This window comes from Telmatherina bonti, assembly GCF_933228915.1.
Source record: "Telmatherina bonti genome assembly, chromosome: 17".
Classification (NCBI taxonomy): domain Eukaryota; kingdom Metazoa; phylum Chordata; class Actinopteri; order Atheriniformes; family Telmatherinidae; genus Telmatherina; species Telmatherina bonti.
In genome coordinates, this window is record NC_136615.1 from 25660155 (window position 1) to 25683448 (window position 23294).

The 23294-nt window shown below is 38.8% G+C and overlaps 1 protein-coding gene across 1 annotated transcript in view; it reads left to right on the plus strand.

The window, feature by feature from the left end:
- The first annotated feature begins 1959 nt into the window (after nt 1–1959).
- musk (muscle, skeletal, receptor tyrosine kinase) overlaps nt 1960–23294 on the plus strand; it is a 35205-nt gene continuing 13870 nt past the window's right edge. The window contains exons 1-11 of the mRNA XM_079256616.1: nt 1960–2158; nt 10318–10444; nt 11198–11349; nt 11523–11650; nt 11835–11976; nt 12105–12229; nt 18346–18515; nt 21201–21464; nt 21623–21810; nt 22206–22229; nt 22364–22452. Of these exons, the coding sequence (XP_079112742.1) occupies nt 2089–2158; nt 10318–10444; nt 11198–11349; nt 11523–11650; nt 11835–11976; nt 12105–12229; nt 18346–18515; nt 21201–21464; nt 21623–21810; nt 22206–22229; nt 22364–22452 (1479 nt within the window). The 5' untranslated portion in view covers nt 1960–2088. The remainder of the gene's footprint in view (nt 2159–10317; nt 10445–11197; nt 11350–11522; nt 11651–11834; nt 11977–12104; nt 12230–18345; nt 18516–21200; nt 21465–21622; nt 21811–22205; nt 22230–22363; nt 22453–23294) is intronic.

Sequence of the window (23294 nt, forward strand, 5' to 3'; positions counted from 1 at the left end):
TATTGGTCTGTAAGAGAACAAAAACTATTCTGTGAACACACAGAATGCAACTTCTTCCTTGCTAACAACAGCAGCCCATGGCTACAATTCACAGAGGTTTACCAAAAGTAGACAACAGAAGATCAGGAAATCATTAACTGGTCTACTGTTTCTGGATAACCACTGCAACAAATTATGGGAAATTCATAACATGGCATAGACTGTGTTAAAGCATGCATCCACTGTGTTGTGAATATTTTCTTGCTAAACTTTGTGAACCTCTGGTATCAACTGAGCATTTTTTAAATACCACAGCCCATCTCTATATTGTTGCTGATGCAATGTCCATCATAACCATGACAACGAGTTCACTGTACTCCAACGACCTCCACTCTCGCCAAATCTCAATCCAACAGAGCCTATTAGGGATGTGGTGGAATGGGAGATTTTCATCATGGATGTGCAGCTGATAAATCTGCAGCATAGACCAAAACCTCGGAGGAATGTTTCCAATGCCTTGTTGAATCTATACAATAGAGAATTAAGGCAGTTCTGAGAGCAAAAAGGAATCCAACCTGGCACAAGCAAGGTGCACCAAAAAGTGTCCTGTTAGTAAACATGTTATAAAATCCAAATTGAAATTGTTGGACGAGAGCCTACGGAAGCCTGGAACCGTTCCACAGTCCCCCAAAATGCAAACAATTTAAATGTGCTGGACAATGTTTTTTGCATGGATTTGCTGTTGTGTTTCTGTCAGCAGAGGGAGGCAGAGGATCAGTACAGATATTCTCCAGAATGACGCTGCACTCCCGAGTCAGAGGTTCCCGGCACAGGAATGGTTTCATAGTGGAATGCTTTTCTTCTTTTCCACAGTTTATTTCCTGTTGCTGTCACACTTTATGTATTTCATATAAGCCAGTGATGTGTTACCAGTGGCAAACAGAAGTGCCATATTACCCTTTGCGCAGCATCACCTAGTGGTGTGAGCTGCTGTATGTATAGATAAGCACATTGGTAATGTTATCCCTTACTCTGGGTTGGGAGCAGATGGTACTCAAACGTGTTAAGCATTTGAGCACAAATGAAAAGCACACATCCGGACATGAGGGACATCTGCCTTTGTGCTGACCTCTGAAGTGCTAGCATGCTGCAAGAATTAAACGAAAACACAAATAAATGAAGAAGCCACTGATAACATCGTTTTTTCCAAGAATTACACAGACACAACTTCCACCATTGTTTCGTACATACAATGCAAACAACAAACTCGAGCACAGAAACATCCCTTTAGCACTTATCTCAATGGTTAAATCTAGTTAAAAACAAAACTGACGTCTGACTTGGAGTCTGAGGCGTTCCTGTCGATGAGCACAATGCTTGAATCCATCCAGAGCAGAATGGATAAGGGGCAAATGAACTGAAATGCCATTCCTTTCCTAAAATAAAACGGGACATACAGGCCAGCGGGGGACAGGTGGACACAAAGGCTGCCTCCTGGATTGTGACTATCTGTGTGTACGTGTGTGTGTGCATGTGTCAGAATGTTAAACAACAAGATGAGTAATATGTGAATGTAAATATGCAAAATGTGCAAATGGTTCATGTCATATTATGTCTTTGCAGTTCAATGGGAACTTCTTTACTTAACACAAACTGTTCCAGTCAATTTGCATCTTAGATAACAATAAAACAAAATTATTTCTGTGATTTAATCCCTCTATTTTAGTTCTGTTCCCACAGATATAAATGTGACTTCTACCTAAGTCTGAACCCTAAATAACTGAACGTCACTTGTTTAATGGTTAAACAGTTGGTCTTGTTGGTGATGACTCTCCAACACTGGAGCCTTCGGAGCTTAGAGCAGAGCTGCAAAACCTGAGTGACTGTACATGAGGACAGCAAGCAGCTGCCCCTGTCTGTCACAAAGTTTAAACACACATACACACAGTGACTGAGCTGGTTTGTGTTGAGCATGCAGAGCTCATGGCTGTCTCTGGCTGTGACACACGCAGACGCATACAGTGAGGAAGCACACAAACATCTCATTACCTGCTATGGGGATCTAACCACAAGAAAGGTTTTGTTCAGACTGGTCATTCTGGAGCCAGAATGAAGACTGTGGAACTCATTATGGTCTTCCTGCTCAGTTTGGTGACCTCATCTTACAGCGTACAGAGAGGTAAGTGAGATTGTGGTTAAACATTTAAGATCTTCTTGATGATAATAGAGCAAAATGGAAACAGAAATCTGAAGGTCAGGCCAAAGATCAAGAGAAAAAATGGCTCAATAAGGATTGTTTGTGCTAATAACTGGATGTTACTTTGTGTCCTCACCACAAAGAAAGCAGCTCAGCTTGACCCAACATGAGCAGCAGTATGATCACCTGTTTTCCACTGCACACCCTGCAGGGAAAAGAAGAAGGTGTTTATGGGCCAACTTAGTGTAAATCTGACTAAATCTATATCCTTCCTACAGTCTGGCATATCCTCTCAGCACCGTGTGATGGAGCGAGGCTTCATTTCCCTTTCTAATATGCCACGTTTAATATGATCAAGTTTGCAGCCATGCAGTTAGCTAACGTGTGTTGGAGCCTCTTCCTGTGGATCAGGACATGTGATATGAGAACCGTATCAAATGCAGTAACATGATTTTACTGACACAAACAGCCCGTTGAGCTTGCAGAGAAATCTCAGACATAAATGTTTAGTAAGCACTGATACTACAGACTGGCTATGAAAAAAGTTTAAATGTTAATTTGCCCTCTGAAAAGCTTGTCAGAAGTTGAAATGACTTTCATGTTGGTGTTGTTTTCCTTCTGAACCATCATTGTCATCATACACAGGGAAATCCATCATCTTTGTTTGTTTCTTGCCCTAATACATCAAAGTAGAAGGATATACTGCATTCTACAGGTTATTTTTGTAGTAATTTGCTGAGCAGGTCCAGTGTCAAACATGCAAACAAGGGCTGGGAGGTAATTCAATCTTTAATCAATAATTTTGAGCTATTTTGGATAACACTTTAAAATAACGGTACAAATCATATAGTTAAATAATACGTTACTCATGATGAACTAATGCATTAATTTATGAAGACTTTATTATGAATTCCTGTTTCTCATCATGAACTAATGATGATCTCAATGTTGATTCAAGTGATTACTTGACCCCTAATTGATCATAATTTGATGAATATTAGTTCACTGCAAATTCATCAATATATCAACAAATTTGCTGGTTTAGAGAAAAATATATCATTTAATTCCTTGCTATTTTTATTTTTATTTTTATTTAAAGCAAGACAGACTCAAAGAAGTTCATTTGGGTGAACATGGATATGTAAAAGCGCTTGAAGTGATTATTAGGGTTTTAAAATGACTGTATTAATGCAGTACATTTAACAAAAATATGACACTGGTATGTATAGAAATGCTTTATATCAAATACATAGCTGCTTTAGATTCAACAAAACAGACAACCAAACAAAAAAAAAAAAACAACCTACAATCAACCTTAGTCACTCAAAGTGCTTTTACATCCATGTTCACCCAAATGAACTTTTTTGAGTGTGTCTTGCATAAATAAAAATGAAAAGAAAATCAGTAGCAGGGAATTAAATAATATGTTTCTATTTAAACTGGCAAATATGTCAACATATTGATGAATTAACAGTGAACTAATGTTCATTAATTGATGATCAATTACGGATCAAGTGAACACATGAATTAAGATTGAGATTGTCATTAGTTCATGGTGAGAAAAAAGGAATTCATGATAAAGTCTTTATTAATAAATGTGTTAGTTCATCATCAGCTACACATTACTTAAGTATATGATTTGTACCATTATTGTAAAGTGTTACCCTATTTTGATATTTTCAACATTTGTATCTCCAATTTGTAATAGAAAGGTGAAATGATGTGGCCCAACATAAGGAAGATTTGGCCTTTTCAGTCATTTATTCACTCATTTCCTGAAACCGCTTAATCCAATCAAGGGTTGCGGGAGAGCTGGAGCCTATCCCAACAGCCTTCAGGTGAGAGGCAGGGTACACCCTGGACAGATCGCCAGTCCATCGCAGGGCGATTTGGCCTTTCATAAAGTGTAATTTATGACTTTGTGAATTCACACTGGTGCCAGTCGGTCCTTTTAAAATAAACATTGGTTAGCTTCCATGGCTACTATGTCTGTTTGGAGCATCTTGAACATATGTTTAAACTCGGGTGCAAAACAAAACAGAAAAATCTGGTCTACTTGAAATTCATAGGCCTCAGTTCAGTTGCAAGTGAACCATAGAACAGTTAGCTTGCAGTGTGAACATAAACGGATTATGTCCAGGGCAACATAGAGGATACCTTGCTGCCTCTCCTGGTCCTCATACCGGTAAACCAACATTAGCTCTGGACAACAAAGTAAAAACAAAACCAGACTGCATAGATCTGTTAATTGTTCCATTTTTTTACTTGTGGTGATCGAGACAATTTCAATTCTGGTAAATTTTCTTGTTTATCGTTGTTCAGCGGTTGTTTCAGCAAGCAGGTCTTGATGTTCATGTGGTTTGGTCTTCTTCAGTAAAGTGCAGTGTGAAAGCAAACCAAACGAAGGAAAAAATTGTTTTTTTAACTGTCCACCTAACCAAAATGTGTCACCCAGACTGTAAATAATTAAACAAGATGCTCTTTCACAGACCTGTTTCCTGTTACTTGGGTTCAGTATTGATCCATGCTGTTGCTGTACCATAATGTCAAAGTACCAAATTTTACTACATGATGTAATTTTATTTTCTTTGACCTGTAAGATCCTACACTATGTATGTCCAGTTTGAGTCCTCTAGGGCAGGGATCCCCAATCCTGGTCAGTGAGGACCAGTGTCTTGCAGGTTTTCCAAGTGTCCCAGCTGCAACACACCTGATTCAAATAAATGTGTATTTAGCAGACACGTGCAGAGCTTGTCTGAGTCAGGTGTGTTTCAGCAGGAACACTTGGAAAAGCTGCAGGACACCGGCCCTTGAGGACCAAGGTTGGGGATCCTTGCTCTTGGTCAAGATTGTCTACAGTTGGTCTTCGAAGGCCACTGTCCTGCATGTATTTGATGTAACCCTCCTCCAACACACCTGGCTTACATTAAATAAATCCAGTATATGGTTCTGAACAATAACTGTTTAGTTTGAGTTGTCTGTGCTGGAGCACGGATACATGGAAAACCAGCAGGATTCTGACCCTTGAGGACTGGAGCTGGACACCCCTGCTCTAGGGTCTTTGTCCTGCAGGATTCACATCAATCAAATGTGGATCATTAACAGGTAGAGCTGTTGGGGAGACTCAGTTCCTGTGATTCAGATATGTTGAAACAAGGAAGAATCTAAAACCTGGACGGTAGAATCCTTTGAGGACTGGAATTCTTCATCCTTGTCTTACACCAGTGTTTCTCAGTCCAGGTCTCCGTTGACACAGCCATGAATGTTTTGGAGATGTCCATACTTTAACAGACCCAACTCAAATAAATAGCTCATTAGCCAGCTTCCAAAGAACTTGAAAATCAGTTCAATTAATGGATGGATTAATCAGGTGTGCTGGAGTTGGAAAGAACTACAACATGAAGGTCCCGGCAGACCAGGAATGAGAAACACCGTCTAACACCAATACTCACTGCCAAATTGTCCACTTATGAAGAGAAAACTGTTTTTTAAATGCTGACAAAACCACAGGAATCAGTTCCATCCAATACATTTCATTTTGTGCTTCACACTTACTGGTGAACTGTTGGGGTTATAGATGTAAATAAACATAAGTAGTGCTGTAAAAATGCATGTTTTAATATTCATGAACATCTGTTATGATAAGGTTACATGGACCCTCCAATGCAGAACCAATAGCCGACATGTTACTGAATTCCAACAGTGGAGCACTTTGGACATTTAGATTTAGGTACACCCCCTGCTAACAGGTGCAAAAAGATATGTTATATCTTTACTTACAGTATCTTTCTTCAGTTTTGAAATATTGATCAGCGGATCAAAGCTGAAGTAGGTGACGCAAAAGATTTAGTTTTTAACATGTCCTGTTAATTACAAGTTATATAAAGAGTTAATCTCTGAGTAGCAGGAGTCCTGTAGGTGAGACAAGCTGTGAAAAGAAAGTAAATAGATTATAGTTAAACCATTAAATTGCTTAGAATAATAAAGATTTGTACATAGATATTTAGTTGCTGATGTTGCAAGCTAGTTATTACTGTAAATTATAAACCAGTAGGATCAATGGAACAGTCCATGCTGAAATTTGGATCAGAATGATTAAAAAAATGTGCATGAAGTATAAAAAAACTCCTTTGCAGACATCTGATCTCCAGGCATGCCATGAGAACAATACTATTTTTGTGTTTGTCCTTATTTGACCTCAACTGAAGTCAAAAAGCTGTATCTGCTACGCACAATAGCATCACAATGTGCAAGAGAGAAAGCAAGAGACATGGGATACTGTTTACAGTTTCCTTCTCAGTATAGGAAAGAAAATAACAAAACAACCTGGAGGATAAACTACAGATCAAAGCAAACGCCAGAGGAACCAAAAGTTATAAATTACAGGCTCAGAAATAAAAGGCAGCTTTTATGGGAAAGAATGTCAGTCTGGAAAGGTTGAGGGAGACTTACTGGATGCTGGGGGAGATAAAAGATAAAAGGGTATGTAAAAAAGATGCACATAAAAGTGGAAACATACACAATAGAAACTAAGAACAAATGTAGAAGCAGCGACAAGTTTACTCCCTTATTCCGAAGGTTTTAGCACAGCAGGTGCTACAGCCACATGTATTAGTCTTTTCACATTGTTCAGAAGGGATTTAGCCTCGCTCTCATTAACAAAGTTTACTTCTGTTTACTAAGGCTGCTGTTCATGCACAATTCTCTTAAAGCTCACCAGGATATTTCAGCCAGGTTGAGCTATGGAGTTGAGGGCAATTTTAGCCAAGCTGCTGTTAGACAGGTGGCCTCCCATTTATCTCCAGAGTGTGTTGGCAGATTAAAGAGTGAATGATCAACACAAGGTATCCAGGTCTTGTGGCAGGAAAACAAGCCCAAACCATCAGCTCTCCGCCTCCATGCTTTACAGTGTGTATGTATTTATGCTGCAGTGCTAATCAAATGCTAATTGAATGAAAAAATTGAATAAAGGGATTTTTTTGCTTCACAATTTTAAAATCAATTTTTTTTTCAAATAAATAAAAATAATATATATATATATATTTTTTTTTCATTTTTATTATTTTTATTGATCTTTTTACTTGTCTTCTGGGACATTATAGCATTGAATGATGATCTGGCTACTGTGTTGTTTTTTTCCTAATTGAAATCATGTAAAAAGACTATCAATAAAAGTTTTGTTAATAAAAGTTACATTTTTTAAAAATGTTTTTAAGTCTACAAAAATCAGCAATATTGAGGAATCATGAGAATTGCATTTTAAATCAAATTGGCACCAAAGAAATTGGAATTGATTTGAATCAGGACCAAAGCATATTGTCGACGCCCTAATGCTCATGTGGCACCGTGAGTCTGACCAAGCATCTCCCCTGCAGCATATCTGTCCAGGAGTCTTCTTATTCATTCAGATGCAGTTTTGCAAACCTAAATTTTGCCTCCATATTCTTTGTAGAGAAAAGAGTCTTTTTCCAGTCAGCCCTCCCAAGCAAATCATAGTTTTTTAATCTTGTTCATATAATACTGTTATGGACTGTAACTTTTGGGTTTTCTGCAGCTTCTCTGAGGATTTATTAGTCCTATCTTGAACTTCCATATCTGGAGAGTTACAACTATTTATGTAGGAGCATTGCTGATGTCTTTTCTCTTGGCAGGTGTTAAAACAGCTAAATGCTACAGATCAAACAGATAAACTTTCTGCTTTTATAGTGACTCTCAGACTTACTGAAGGTTAGTTAATTAAGTACATTGGAATATTCTTATGAGACATCTGATGTGTTGTTTAAGTAAGGTATTTATTAGGTATGGTTAATTCCATATCATTATTAGTTATTTCCTGATGTGGTATAATTACTGAAAAATAAAGTGCTTTCTTATTCACTTTTACCTTTCAGCATTTATTTAGTGGTCTACAGTTTGTAACTGGGGGAAAAAGATCTCTGGATCTGTGGCATATGTCAGTATCTGAACGTTTCATAATGGCAGATGTTTACAATTCCATTTGCAAACTTACATACACATATTCATAGTGTCTTACTATGAAATGGACTCAGTAACACTGAAAATAATTCAAGCTAGTGATGATGAAAGACCATTTCACAGGATTAACTGGGTTTATGTAACATCATAGACTGTCTAGTCACATTGAGCGATGCCTAAATATGAGCACAGTCAGTCAGCTCCTCTGGTCTAAACAACACTGTATCAGCTCTAGTTTCCAAACATGCAGGAACATTTTCTAAACATGGAGCTCCTGCAAGGTCAGGTCTGGCGAGGCTCTCATGTGGACGGGATGAGTCATGTTGCCTCAGATCTTTGCCATCCGTTCAGACGTAACACTTGCATTTTGAACACATTAGGGAAAGCAGGGCGTTCTACACCCCAGGAGGGGTGAGATTAAATCAAATCAAAAGGTAATTCTAAAACATACTACTATAATAATTACACTTACATGTATTATTGATTCATGTTTCAATTATATCCGAGTTAGACATATTTACAATAACACAGCAAGGTTTTGTAACACTTGTTGGTGGTGGACTTCATGAATTGGCAAATTAACTGAGTAACTCAATATTGCCATAAACCGACCAAGCCAAGCAAGTTCTATTGTCTTCATCAGCCTTACCTTGTGACCCTGGTCCTATCTTTGCGCTTTTAGGCTGTTGTACAGTCAGTCACTCTGTTGGCTCTTGTGGCTGTTCTGTTTGGCAATGCCAAATGTGCTCATCTGTGCAGTCTGTCACCTCATGGACCCTGTACGCCCACCCTGACAGAAGAAGCACAAAAACGTTTCTGGGCAAATTTGACGCACCTGCGTCAAACTTTTTTTCTTTTCTGCACCATCTTTATATTGTGTCACATTGCTTTTGTGGATCTCATTATGTTTTGTTTAGCAGTGTGTCACAGACTGGCTGACAAAATAAAAAGAAAAGGTGGCTTAAAACCAACCTGAGCAAATGTAAAAATCCCAATGCAGTAGGCAAGGTGAAACTGTTAGGTAGACCATGACCAGTCAGTTCAAACTTCCCCTTCCCTTTTTCATCCTGTTTGGACCCTGAACATCTGTGTGAAATAACATGGGAATCCATGTGGAAAGGTTTTATAAAACATAGCCACCATAAGTGTTCCCAAAGAAGACACATACATATAAAACTATGAGCTTCACGGTTACACTGGAGTTATAATTTAAAGCAGCTTTTTCCTCCCCATCAACCATCAGAACTCCAACTGGAGCATAAATGTGAAAGCAGCTGGCTGATCCAGTTTGGTTATTGTGAAATATATGATTCACAAGACACAACACAGGCACAGTGTCCTTTAAAACCTGGTCCTTCCCTATCTTTGCCTTTATTTCCCTCCTTTTCCCTTTTCAACTCTCCTCCCTTCCTCTCTTCTCTCCATTTCTTCTCTGTTTTTGGTTTTGCTTCTTCCTCTTGGTTCATACAGAGTTTAAAGAAACCCTGCATGTCGCTGATCTGAACCTTCCTCACCCTTGGTACAGCAATCCTTTTCTTTTATACAGTGTCTCTTCTTTGTTTTTACAACTGTTAGACTTCCCTATGAACACTGAATTGTTTACAGAGTTGAGAAAAATAGAGAGTACCTATTTATTTTCTGTTTATTTATGTGACAATAACACACATTTTGATTATTTTGATACATACTTTTGTGGACAGATGGTAATTCATCTCCTCTACTTTAGGAAAAGCAATCCTCTGAAAGGAGATGGGGAGAACAATATGTTCACTGAGGTCAATGAACATTAAATCAAAATAATGGTCTTGCTGAACTTCTTGGGAATTAATATTGTTATTATTATCATTATTAACAACAACAACAACAACAACAAGCAGAAGAAGAAGAAGAAGAAGAAGAAGAAAGCACTACTACTGCTCGAAACAGAAACAGATGGTAGTGTCAAAAACAGGAATGCTGAACATGTCAAATGTTTTGGTTAAAAAGATTCAGCTGTTTCCATTTCCAAGAATGGTGGTAAACGCTCCTCTCTGAGCATTCGTGCATAACAGCAAGTCAGTTCAGTGACCTTTTCAGGCCAAAGCCGATTTATTTACAGAACAAATGGAAATTCCTTTAAGGTTTAAATATTTTGTAATATTGTTTCCTGTGTGTTCATCTTACAGCACCTCGTATTATAACGTTATTAGAGACACTGGATGTACTGCTGGATCACAATGCCACCTTCATCTGTGAGGTAGACTCACGCCCCTCTGCTCACATCACCTGGACCAAGAACAACCATCCCATCATGTAAGCTGGAATTTCTTGACTTTACACCCTGTGTGTCATTTTCCAGCCATTCGATGCCAAATGACAAAAACTTTGAGTTTTTGTGCAATTAATGCATAGGTGTCAAACTCCAGTACTAAAGAGCCAGTATCCTGCAGGTTTTTGTTGTCTCCATGTTCCAACACACCCGATTAGAGGTTGACAAGAAGCTGTTGGATCCATTTGATTTGAACCAGGTGTGTTGGTGCAGGGAAACAACAAAAATCTGCCAGATTCTGGCCCTCAAGGACTGGAGTTTGACACCCCTGGCTTAGTGCTTTTCCAGTCAGCAATTGGCTATGATTATCAAGCACAACACCAAAAAACAGCAGTAGCTGGTGAATGCAAGGTGGATGTGCTCATTACAGGACATTGTAAGTCACTGCATATCTGAGATGTGTTCCTGCTCCAACATACCTGATTCCAATTGATGAACTTCCTCATTAAATTCTTTGCAAGCCTGTTTATGATTCCTTTATTTAATTCAGGTGTGTTAAATCAGGGTTACATCTAAAACCTGCAGGGCAGTAGTACTTGAGGACCAAGATTGGGAAGAAATCCAAGTAAACTCAGGGATTTAGCTGCTTGACAAAACCTAATGTTAGCTAACACAATGTTACTGTTGGGTTTTAAGGGCTCATTTACGTCGATAAATAAGTTAGATGTCATGTTAGCTGTTAATCTTGGCCATAAAATTGTTGACATTTGAAAGCACCTCTTTTATTGGCCCAACAGGTATTATGATACCAGGTACCTGACCAGAGAGCAGGGTCAGATGCTGATCATCCCTCATGTCAGAGAGTCTGACAATGGAGAGTACTGCTGTCTTGCCAGCAATGGCATTGGGGAGCCAGCAAAGAGCTGTGGAGCACTTCAACTAAAAATGAGTATGTTTTACTCCATGGATGAAGGGTTTGACAGTTTTAATTGAAACATTGCTGACATAGTACTCTGTGTTAAGTTTAATTATGAGCATCACTATAAAGATTTTAAGATGCTATAATTTATGTAATACATAATATTTATGTAATTTATGTAATATTGTCTGTCTTTGTTTCAGAGCCACAAATCAAACGGCATCCCACAAACGTAACCCTTCTGATAGAATCTAAAGCCGTGCTGCCCTGTGTCACCCTGGGCAACCCCAAACCAGAAGTCACCTGGCTCAAGGATGATGAGCTAATCAAGGTATTTCCATTTAATGTTCAAGAAATGATCACTTATCTTAAATCTATGGCAACATTAATATTGTTGTGATTTAACATATTAAACAATAATAAGCAAAGAAAATCAAGTATTTTTTTTGTCTGACCAGAAGTGCAGATTAATCCAGTTTGTAAAGCTGTTGGCATATTTAACCCATTTCTTTCAGCTCAGTGATCGTGTTACCATTCTTGACTATGGGGCACTGAAAATCCATAACATACAGAAGGAGGATGCAGGACAGTACCGCTGTGTGGCCAGGAACAGCTTTGGTCTCGCTTTTTCAAAACCCGTCACCATAGAGGTACAGGGTATGTATTTCAGTCTCATTTCATCATCAGTGCACACATGTGGACTTTGGAGCATCATTCAAAAGTAAGAGATTCCTGGGTTCATGCATCTGCTATTAAATCGGCATGTGGTTTGTATATGTGCGCAGCTCCAGCACGAATCCTGCGGGTTCCAAAGGAGAAGAGAGTAGCGTATGGTAGCCAGATATCCTTGGAGTGCAATGTCACAGGAAATCCAATCCCTACCATCACCTGGCTGGAAAATGGAAATACTGTAAGTGTTTAGATTCATTGTTAGTGCATGTGCATGCATGCCCAAGCACAGTTAATACAAGGTAGATGTGTTAAATAACAACTGCAGATGTGTTTGTTGTTAATATATTGCTTAGCTGAGCTTGCATTGTCCAACTTGAACATTCTCCACTGTACTTTTATAATCAAATTAACATTCAAAGCCACATTCAGCTTCCATCTATCCAGGAAGAGAACTGCATGTGATCTCAGCTGGAATATTCTTAACTCTTCCACAACATTTCTGTTTGGCTCATGTGCCGCTCAACACTGCCAGCACAAGACAAATTCTAGCACGTAGCTAAAATTGTGACACATTGTCAGCTGTAGAGTCTTACATGGGAAAGCAGAGACAATTATAGAGGAGATGGCCAGAAAACTATTATTTAAAAAAATAATGACATCAGCTCATTAGTTTTTAAAAGTCTCAAACACATCTGTCACATAGTAAAGTCATTACATAGCTAAAAATAAATGTATTTAATCTAGTAATGTGTTGTATCTTCACAGAATTCATGGTTATCAATGATAACGGGTAGCTGATAGAGCGACAGTAGCAAGTGAAGCTGTGGGAGATGCGCGAGTTACTACCCACGTTGACGAGGTAGCCACCAGTTCAAGCTTATAACTGGTTGGTTGGTTGCTGGTTTTTACAATGATATGGTGTTCTGCCTCATGTACTAAAGCCAAGCGTGCAATAATCTTGGTTTTTTTTGGCCCATTTACTGCCCCAAACTTTGAGGAGTTAAAGAGGACATCATGCCCACACTGACAATGCTTTGTTGCTGAATCCCAGTTAACCTTGGAAGTTGGAATTTCGTAGCAGAAGGAAAAATCAACCGAATCATTTACTGAAGTTGGATTGTCAACCTGAACAACCGAACGAACCTCATTAGCACAAACCCCAAAATCCTTCATGACTTTTCAATGCATTGAAAAATCTGTCCCTTTTGGTGTCATCAGATAATTACACAGATATCACTGTCGGGTCTCTACAAGTGCACAGTGCTTGTACTAAATATAGCATAACGTCATCAATTTCCAAAAATAGTTTGACACTTAGTGAGAAAATCCTTCTGATTTTCAGACTTACAATAGAATACGGCTACCTTCAGTCCTTTGTGGATTTAGAGGGAAATGAAACACACATTTTTGTCATTAGATTCACAAATATTTATGTAGTATCTTAGAATCCACATTTGAATGCACAAGACTAAATGTGAATTTCCTCTGGATGCAGCCTTGTGTAACAATTGCTGACATCTAGTGGTCAAGCAGGAGAAATACATAAAATGCCATCCGTGCAATTCAACTATATACAGTATACCAGGGATGCCCAAGTCCGGTCCTCCAGACCTACATCCTCCAATTTTTAGAACCATCTCTTCTCCAACACACCTAATAAATATGGCTGAATTCCCTCATGTGTATGTCATTCTGCTCTGCAGAGGCCGGGCAATGAGCCATTCATTAAATTAAGGTTTGCTGGAGAAGGATGCATCTAAAAACTGCAGGATAGTAGATTTGAAGGAGTGGAATTGTGCATAACCCTAACCCCCATCCATCAACACCAGGGATGTCCAGCTCAAGTCCTCAAGAGCTGTAATCCCTTGTTTAGAAGTTTCCCTGCTACAACGTGCTTGATTCAAATTAATTTCTGATCCTCAACAGTTTGTTATAAAGTTCTACCCAAGCATGACATTAACCTGATTCTGGCATGCTGCAACAGAAGCCTCCCAATACCTTCAGAACAGCATTATTCGGTTTACATGTTCAAAGTTTGTCAACACAAATAGTTAACCAAGCAAACACATGGCAGCCTGTCAGTGTATTTAGGCATAGACATGGTCAAGATGACTTGCTGAAGTTCAAACTGAGCATCAGAATGGGAAGGAAAGGGGAATGCAGTAACTCAGAATATGGCATGGTTGTTGGCGGCAGACACGCTGGTATGTGTACTTCAGGAACTGCTGAGCCACTGGAATTTTTGTCTCCAACCATCTTACATCTTACCTGAGCATTGTTGCTGACAAAGTCCCTCTATAACTAGAGTGAAGTATTTTCCTATTTATTTATTTACTTTTTCAGCATGTTGTGATGACACCTTCCTAAAGAATAATGCACCATGTCACAAAGCTCAAATCATCTCCAACTGTTTTTTTTGCATGTGCTGCTGCAGGGACTGTGCAATGCTATCATGTCAATATGGAACAAAATCTCTGTGGTACCCATGAATGGAATGAAAAGTACTTGAGGCAATATGACAATCAACCATGGAGAGAAGGGAACAATCAAAATACAGTAACCCTGTCAGACAATGACAGATGTCACACATCAGGTTAGGGCATGTAAATAAAGCTGGAAGTGGAGACAAGGGCACAATGTGAGGTGAAATGGTTTGAATGATAGGAAAGGCAAGAACAAGCGCATTAAACAGATAACTTTGATAAATAACTTAAAAACATTAAGTTACTAAATGCATTGACCGTGTGGACAGGAAAACATTGAAACCCAGACACGACTTGAATCTATTATAGTGTTAGCACATACAAGAAATGACTGTCTTATCTGTTGCTGTTTCTGTCTGTTTACTTTACACATGCACACAAATACACACGCCAGTTAATGTGTTTAAAGATTGGCTGTGGGATCAGTGATATAAACAGCAAAGGAATTTTCATCATGGTGACAGAGGAGAGAAGAGATTTGCCCTGCATTTAACTAATAATACACTCTGTTATCAGCTTTAATTATTTATTCAAGATAGATTAGTGTGATGATGTTACATAAAAAGATAGCAGGACAATCATATTAAGAATCTTAGAGGGAAAAAGACAAACAGATTTATGTTGATTTCATGTCTAAATTTTACATAATCCTGTTGTGGTCAGCTTACATGTGTTTCATAGTTTTGGGTGCTAGCTACAATGTGATTACAGGTCTGTAATGCTTATAAATACCCTGTGTGTGTGTGTGTGTGTGCTGATTAAAATGACTTTGGGAGTTGATTATCTGGCAGCTTGTTGAGGTCATTAACAGTGAGCGCATCCTAAAACATGCGGTGTGAAACACAAGTTCAAATATAGCCATAGTTACACGTCAGCACCTGGGCTGAACCGCCCACACACACACTACAGAGACTTATAATAATATTTCTACATGTATATAAGCATGACTGGAGAATTTATAAACTACAAACAGATTTTCATCTTAATGCATTTACAATGTGTATATATCAGAGAACATCCAGGTGCTTCAATGATTTTTTATATACATATATATACACTACTCACAAAAAGTTAGGGATATTTGGCTTTCAGGTGAAATTTATGGAAAATGCAATATGTTCATGCTACAGTGATATAATATCATAAAAGTAAGACATTTAAGTAGAAGGATGCACTACTGATTTCCTCATCTCAAAAAATTCATTCAACACAAAAGGTAACAACAATGGTAGTTACACCACAACAAAAAATGTGAACGTCTCAATATCTGGTCATGTGCCTTTGAGCATCAATTACAGCTTGACAACGACGTCTCATGCTGTTCACAAGGCAACTTATTGCCTGCTGAGGCATGGCATCCCACTCTTCTTGAAGGGCAGCCCTCAGGTCATTGAGGTTCTGGGGTGCAGGGTTTTGAGCCTCTACACGATGGCTCAGCTGATCCCACAGGTTTTCAATGGGATTCAGGTCTGGAGAGAGTGCAGGCCATTCCATTTGAGGTACACCAGTCTCCAACAGCCGTTCCCTGATGATGCGGCCTCGATGAGCAGGAGCATTGTCGTCCATGAAGATGAAATTAGGCCTGTGCTGTTCATGTAGGGGCCCAATCACTGGATTAATGATGTTATTCAGGTAGTATGGGCTTGTCACTGTACCATTCACAAAGTGTAGGGCAGTTCTGTACCAAGTGGACACCCCTGCCCACACTGTAACACCGCCACCACCAAAAGCTCGCCGGGTGACAACAGTGGCTGATGCATTGCGCTCTCCCTGACGTCTCCAACATCGTTGCCGGCCATCATTTCTGCTCAGTGTGAATCGACTTTCATCAGAGAACAGCACTGAGGCCCACTGGTTCCTCGTCCAGCGTAAATGCTCCCTGGCCCATGCAAGACGATGATGCCTGTGCCTGGTGGTGTGGTCAGGTACCCGTGCAGGTCATCTAGCACGCAGACCACGCTGATGGAAACGGTTTCGAATGGTCTGACGTGACACTTGGGTGCCTCTCACCTCTCTTAAACGTGCCTGGAGTTGAGTGGCATTCATCATCCGGTTTCTCAGGGCAGTGTTCACAATGTAGCGGTCATCAGCACGGGATGTGGCCAAAGGACGTCCACTTCTAGGCCTTTCTGTGACTCTTCCAGTCTCTCGATATCTCTGTTGCAACCTGCTGATGACACTCTGTGACACTCCAAGCTCAGTGGCCACTTCTGTCTGAGAACGTCCTGTTTGAAGCATCGCAATGGCAAGGGACTGTTGTTCCATTGTTAGGTGTCGTCTTGGTCTCATGATGTCAAAATGTGAACAGCATGATGAGGACAACTGTTTAAACACCAGCTCTAATTGAACCAGGACATTTATTGGTCAATTCAAGGATCACACACCTGCCATGATTTTTGCCGTTAAGCTCCTTGTTAGAGAACAGCAACTTGTGCAAAATTTATTGAAACATTTAACAGTTGGACATGTGCATTTAAAAGCTTAGAGAAGATCACATTAAGTTCACCTGTACAGGTTTGAATGCATTTTAAGCTTGTTGTGAAATTTCACCCAAAAGCTGAATATCCCTAACTTTTTGTGAATAGTGTATATATATATATATATATATATATATATATATATATATATATATATATATATATATATATGTTTATGAAGCAAAGTTCTGATTGATTGATTGATTGATTGATTGATTGTCTTCCACTGCTGTTTGGCATTGGCAAATGTATTTTCTTGTAAAATGTAGCACAACATAAAAGTGAAAAATAGTCTTTTAAAGTGTATATGATGCGTTACTAAAAATGATTATTACAAGAACGATGTAATCCAACTTACACAAATTTACGTCTGTGATAACTTTAAATTCACCATTTTAATTTTAAGTCAGACAGTGATACGATAAATAAAATGCATTTAGTTACCAAAACAAAAAAATATATATATCCAAGTACAGTCAATCTTTAGATGTTAATTTAATTCAGAATAAATTAGTCTATATATTTAATTCTTTATTTAGGTCTTTATATTTATTCAAGTTCTTAACTTGGTGATTTCAAATGAGTATAAAAAAAGAAAACATTTTCAGGAATTAAAGGCGGGTACCATTAATGTTTTAGCCACTTCGCTACAGAAGGTATCATTATTTATTGTAGTTAACAGGTCCATATGTGGATTTGATAAAGTGTTGTTTTTATTCTGTGCAAAAGTGCAATAATTTCTTTATAATTTTGTTATCAAATACACTTTACAATTCTTTTTACAGACTGTGTAGGTCAATATGAGATTTCTTTTTAAACATTAAATGCCCTGAAAATAAGTTAATAGACATTCATGCTGCAAATGAAACAATTCTTCCACCAAAAGTCAGCATTAAAATCCAGGTAGGACCTTATTCTAACTTCACTTACATATAACACAAACAATTCTAAACATGCAAGATGCACAGCTGGAGTCTGTAAATAATGATTTGCAAACTTTGGTTGAATCTAAAAGGAGGTATTCAGGACTAAACAAGGGCTCTGGCTTGTCATAACAGTAAAATGTTGTTTAGTGCTCAGCTGTAAAGAGGCGGAAGAATATTTGATGTGCTTTTTCACCATCTGTAGCGGTGTGTCGTCAAACATACTTTGATGAATAACTTGTTTCCCCTCCGATGTGTACTGCCTAAAATAGTCAGATCAAACTACAACCACAGATCAACTCAAACATGTTTAGTCTGGATGGCTTGAAGGTAAAAGGTGCATGATTTTGAACAGGACTTAGACTTTTTGAGCTGTTAATAATTTTTTGGTTTAAAGTAAAAGTTATTAACTAATCTTAATTTGACAGCGTCTCGTCTTCTTCTTCTGTCTTTGTGCTTTTTGTTTTCCAGATCTCAGGTGCATCAGTTGAAGAGACCTTGGTGGGAGAAGTGATATTATCTGTTCTCAAAGTGACGGTGAATAAGCCAGCTCTGTATACCTGTCTGGCCTCCAACAGGCACAGCGCTGGAGCAAACACTGTCAAAGCAACAGCAAGAGTCACTGTTGCAGGTGACGTAGCGTACAACTTTGACTTTCATTTCATTTGATGATGCAGGAAAATAAAAGAAAAACCTTGTAGTTATGGTAACTTGCTGCTTTTTTTAGACACCGTCACAGCTTGTTTTGTTGTGCTAGCTGTTAATGATATTGGTTGCACTTCGTGTGGGTTCAGCTGTTTTTGTCAGCTCCATTTGGCTGTTCCTGTAACAAACCCCCACAGTAGACACACATTTCTGTTGTGCCCTGACCACACACACTGCGCTTCCACCCGGCTGTCCCCTCAGTCACAGCTCACTATGACCTGCAGACAAAAGCACAATACTTGTTTTTCATTACTTAGAAAACCTCATTTTTATCTGTCTTTCCTCTTCCTGCCTCTTCTACCTGTTCAACTTGTGTCTTCTGGATTTTGCCACTTCCCCATAGAGTGGAGGTAAGAAAAAAAAGCTGCGTCTCATTTCTTCTTTGCTTTAGTTTTTAAAATTAGAAAAGGTCTCATATTATTTGTCCCACCCGAAGTTGGGATAATTTGACACTACTACACTTTTTTCATTGAACAAAACAACCAAAGAGCTGTTGCTTCCTTTGAGTCTGCTGAAAGCAAGAAATCTGACTCCTGCTTGTCAAATTTGTATTTTTTTCCGAGCCGCAGCACATTGTCAGCTACCACATTTGGACGATGTAACTGCAGAGTGAGGCATACCTGTTGAGACGGATACAGACTGGAAGCACACAGAGGGAGAGGGGAAGAAAAGAAAATGTTGGCTCTATGCTGCCTGATGACAAATGAAGTACACACAACAGTAGACTGTAGGTCATAGAGAAGTTTACTTGTCACATTTTAATGCCAGTTGCCAACTTAAAGAGAACATCTGGACTGTCGAAAGATGAGTATTGGTGAAGAAAGAAAAGGGAGGGATATAAAGAAATGACAGATTTGTAGGTCACCTTTTAGTGTGATGGTTTGACTTGAACGATGCTCGAGCGTCAACCTCCCCAAGAGGTGACATCTGGAGTTAGTAAGTGTTGCAATACAAAGAGTCAGCAGGAAAGCTGGGCTAGGCTATCAAATACACAGGCAGTCAGGAAGATCACAGCGAGACGGGCAGGGGAGAAATGTGGAGCGTATCCATGCATGAGAACTAACAGACAGTAGAGATGAAAAACAAGCAGGCAAACGGGGAGCAAAACAGGAATACAGAGAGTCTGGTGCACAGGTTTGTGCACAGAATATGACTGGGTTGTTCATTCACAATGCAGCAAGGAAGTCCAACAGACAGGATGTCATTTTACGTAGACCAAGCAGACCCTCTTTCATGAGCAACATCTGGATCATGTTAAAAGAGATATTTCAGGTGAAAGAGGATTTCTTATTAGTTTTTTGGGTGGACACATCGTGCATGTAAATATGTAAAAATGAGTCACCCTGGAGAAGGTGCAACTATTTTTTACAATGTAGAAAGGAAAAAAAAAGATGGATGATTGAAAATATCCAGATGAAAATACAAAATGATTGAATTTGTGATTTTCTGTCATTTTTACTATGCAATTTTCTGACCGTGAAAACTCTGACTTTGCATTTTCTTATTAGTTAATGGCCTAATAAGATTTAACATGGACATTCACTGTCCTGCAGCATCCCAAGGCTGATGAAATGCACTTCACAACTTGTGCTTCCCAGACGACCTAACACATTACAGCCAAATTCCATTTTATGCACTGTGTTACATTCTAGCAACTGGATATCAACACACTGGCTGTTTTCAATGTCTAACTCATCAAAATCATGCAATAAGACATTATTGAGGAAGACAGGAAAAAGAAAGTAGATAAAGGACAGACCACGAGACAAGACAAGAGTCAACATTGCATTGACTTTCACTCACTGGAGAGAGTTCAGAGTAGATGTACAAAGCAACACTGATGCCAAATTATGTGTCATGAAGAGGAACTTTTATCAAATCTGATAACGTTCTGTGGTGCTTCTTTTATATATTCATAGAAGGAAGGATTTGAGAAAAGCTCTGCCTGAAATACCAAATGGGAACTGGAAATAATTTGATTTGAAAAGCAAACTTTGATTCTGTAGAATTATACTCAGTTTATACCAGTAAAAATCAATTATTGTAGGGAAAACTGTGACAAACATTCTGAACATAAATTTTAAAGCAGGCATATGCATGGACCCATTAGAGATCTGCTGGAGGATCTTTTTTAGATAATGACTGAAGCCCTGTCTAATGCCCACATGTATATGTAACAAGTCAAAATGAACAAACATGGTGATGATTCCTTATTTGATAACTCACACCAGAAAAGTAGAGTTTTCATGGGAAGGATTTATTCACTCAGTGATAGCCCGGCCTTATGTTTGGTACTGCAGCATCTGTCACTAAATCAGACGCAAAATTAGTCAGGCAATTTGATTGGTTGGCGACTCTCGTCCTGCTACGAAAATTTTAATTCTTCGCAACTTTTTACCAGGAAGCTAAGTTTTCAAAGCTCGATACCCAGAATGCAGTTCAGCAACACACATTATTCCATTCAAAGTAAATGAATGAAGCAAGTCCAGTGATGCCTGAAACATGAACACATCAAAACAATTACTCCTCTAAATTTATAGCTCTGTACTGTCGAGACAAGAAAAATGAACCACATAAGTTGTAGGTGCGAAAAGTAATGTGTTCATGTTCCCTTTCAATAGACTTTATAAAGGTGTTGGAGGTTACTGCAGTGCATATCGTGGAGATGTTTGCCGCACAATTCTGCAGGACGACTCGCTGGTTTTCTTCAACTCCTCCCTCTCGGACCCAGAGGACATGCAGGAGTACAGGGTTCAAAGCTGGTGGGCGGAGCTTGAAGGACTCAGTGTGCAGTGTAGCCCTGCTATACGCTCACTGTTATGCCACTCATTCTTCCCTGACTGTAACCCTTCAGGATTAGGACCTGCACCTAAACCAGTCTGCAGGTAGCGTAAATGTCATTTTTTCCTTTTTTTTTATTTGTTTATATATATATGAGTCATGAAGATAATGAACAGTGGAATACGTCTTTAATGATAAAAGAAAGGATTAGTGCAATTAATTCATTGAAAAAGTTTTTCTTCTTTTCTTCTTGATAAACCAGAGAACACTGTCTGGCAGTGAAGGAGCTATACTGCCGTAAGGAGTGGTTGGAGGGAAGCATTTCAGTCCAAGCGGGGCTTTTCAGCTCTGTTTTGGGATCCCACACTTCCAGTTCAATGCTGTTCAACTGTCAGGCCTTACCAAGTCTTCATAGAGATCCTGGTGCTTGTACACATGTTCCTTTTGTAGGTGAGAGATCCTTTTTATTTATATGGAGGAATCCTACATTAACTGTTATAAGACTTCTCAGCCATCATATTTCTAAGTGGAGGTAATGTATTAAGAGAAACTCAGCTGTTTCCTTGGTGCAGGTATTTCAGTGTGCAGAAGGCCAACTAAAACCTGACCCACTGCACCCGAGGCCACCAGAGGAATAGAGTCATTATGAGGGTTTAGCTGAACTATGCCAAAATATACAGCTGCACATAAATGTGTGTGAAATTCAAAGCAAAGCAGTGTATTTGTTTAATCTGTAATATAATCTTATCTAAAATCATTTAAAGGTCATTTTCTATGTCAAAACTATGGTCTTTATTAGTTCTGCCTCATCGTAATAAATACATTTTTTTAATCCCTTTTTTCAGACATCAAAAAAGATCACATTACAAGTAAGTGGGAAAAGTGTTGCCGTGCATCACAATGTGTTTTTGTTACAAATATTGCTGTTACAGAAATAAATCAACCAACTGTAGCAAAAAATATCTTAATCCTGCGGCAAATCTTTCCTGTTTGGTTTCAACAGCAACGTGCTACAATGACAGAGGTCGTTTCTACCAGGGTGGCGTTAATGTGACACGGTCAGGGCTACAGTGTCAGCCATGGAACCAGCAGGTACTGTTCTCGCTTATGTTCCTAACACAACAGGGAAACACTTTACAGCTGGATATACGAGGGCAAAATTTATAAATACATTTTTTTAAATTAAACAACTGGACAATTGATAGTGAATACCATAATGAATACAATTTTTAGTTAATTTTTTTTTAAATGTTTGATTAAGTTTGATGGAGTCATAGGTGGTGCAAGATAAAGCAACTGGATTAGGATGTGTTGGACGTGTTGAACTCTTTGTGCATTAAGATACGCAAATTCTTATATGCTGTTGCACTAAGTCCATAGTTTGGTGATGCTTTTTTGATTTTTTACACAAACTATGAATGTTATTTATCTTGAAAACCCTTTTCATTATTGTAGAATTTTACTGTAAAACTGATTTGGACACTAGTGAAAATTCCCACTTTCATACTTCAACATCAAAAACAAGAAAAGTTTTTAACCAATACTGTGTGTGTGAATATTACTTATAAAACATCACTTACTCAGAAACTGAAATGCACACCCTCACACAAAGCACTAACAAGTGCAAATAGATCACACACAGACACACATGCATTAAACTCAAAGAGAAGCACATTCCCTGTTGCCCAAAAGTCCTTTTACGTTTTTATAGCTTTGCTCAGTGAGAGGTTCTGTTTGGGTGAACTGTTACTGCTCTTCTGTGCAGAGTTGTGTGTGTGTGTGTGTATATGTGCCAGGTCAGCAGAGAAGGAGGGGCTCATCGTGTCACATCCTGCCTCTGGAAGCAATTAGCGTTCACACGCATATGGTCCACAAAGTCCAATACAGGCACACACTCACTCCTGTGCATTTGCTCTCATCCATAGAGAGACATT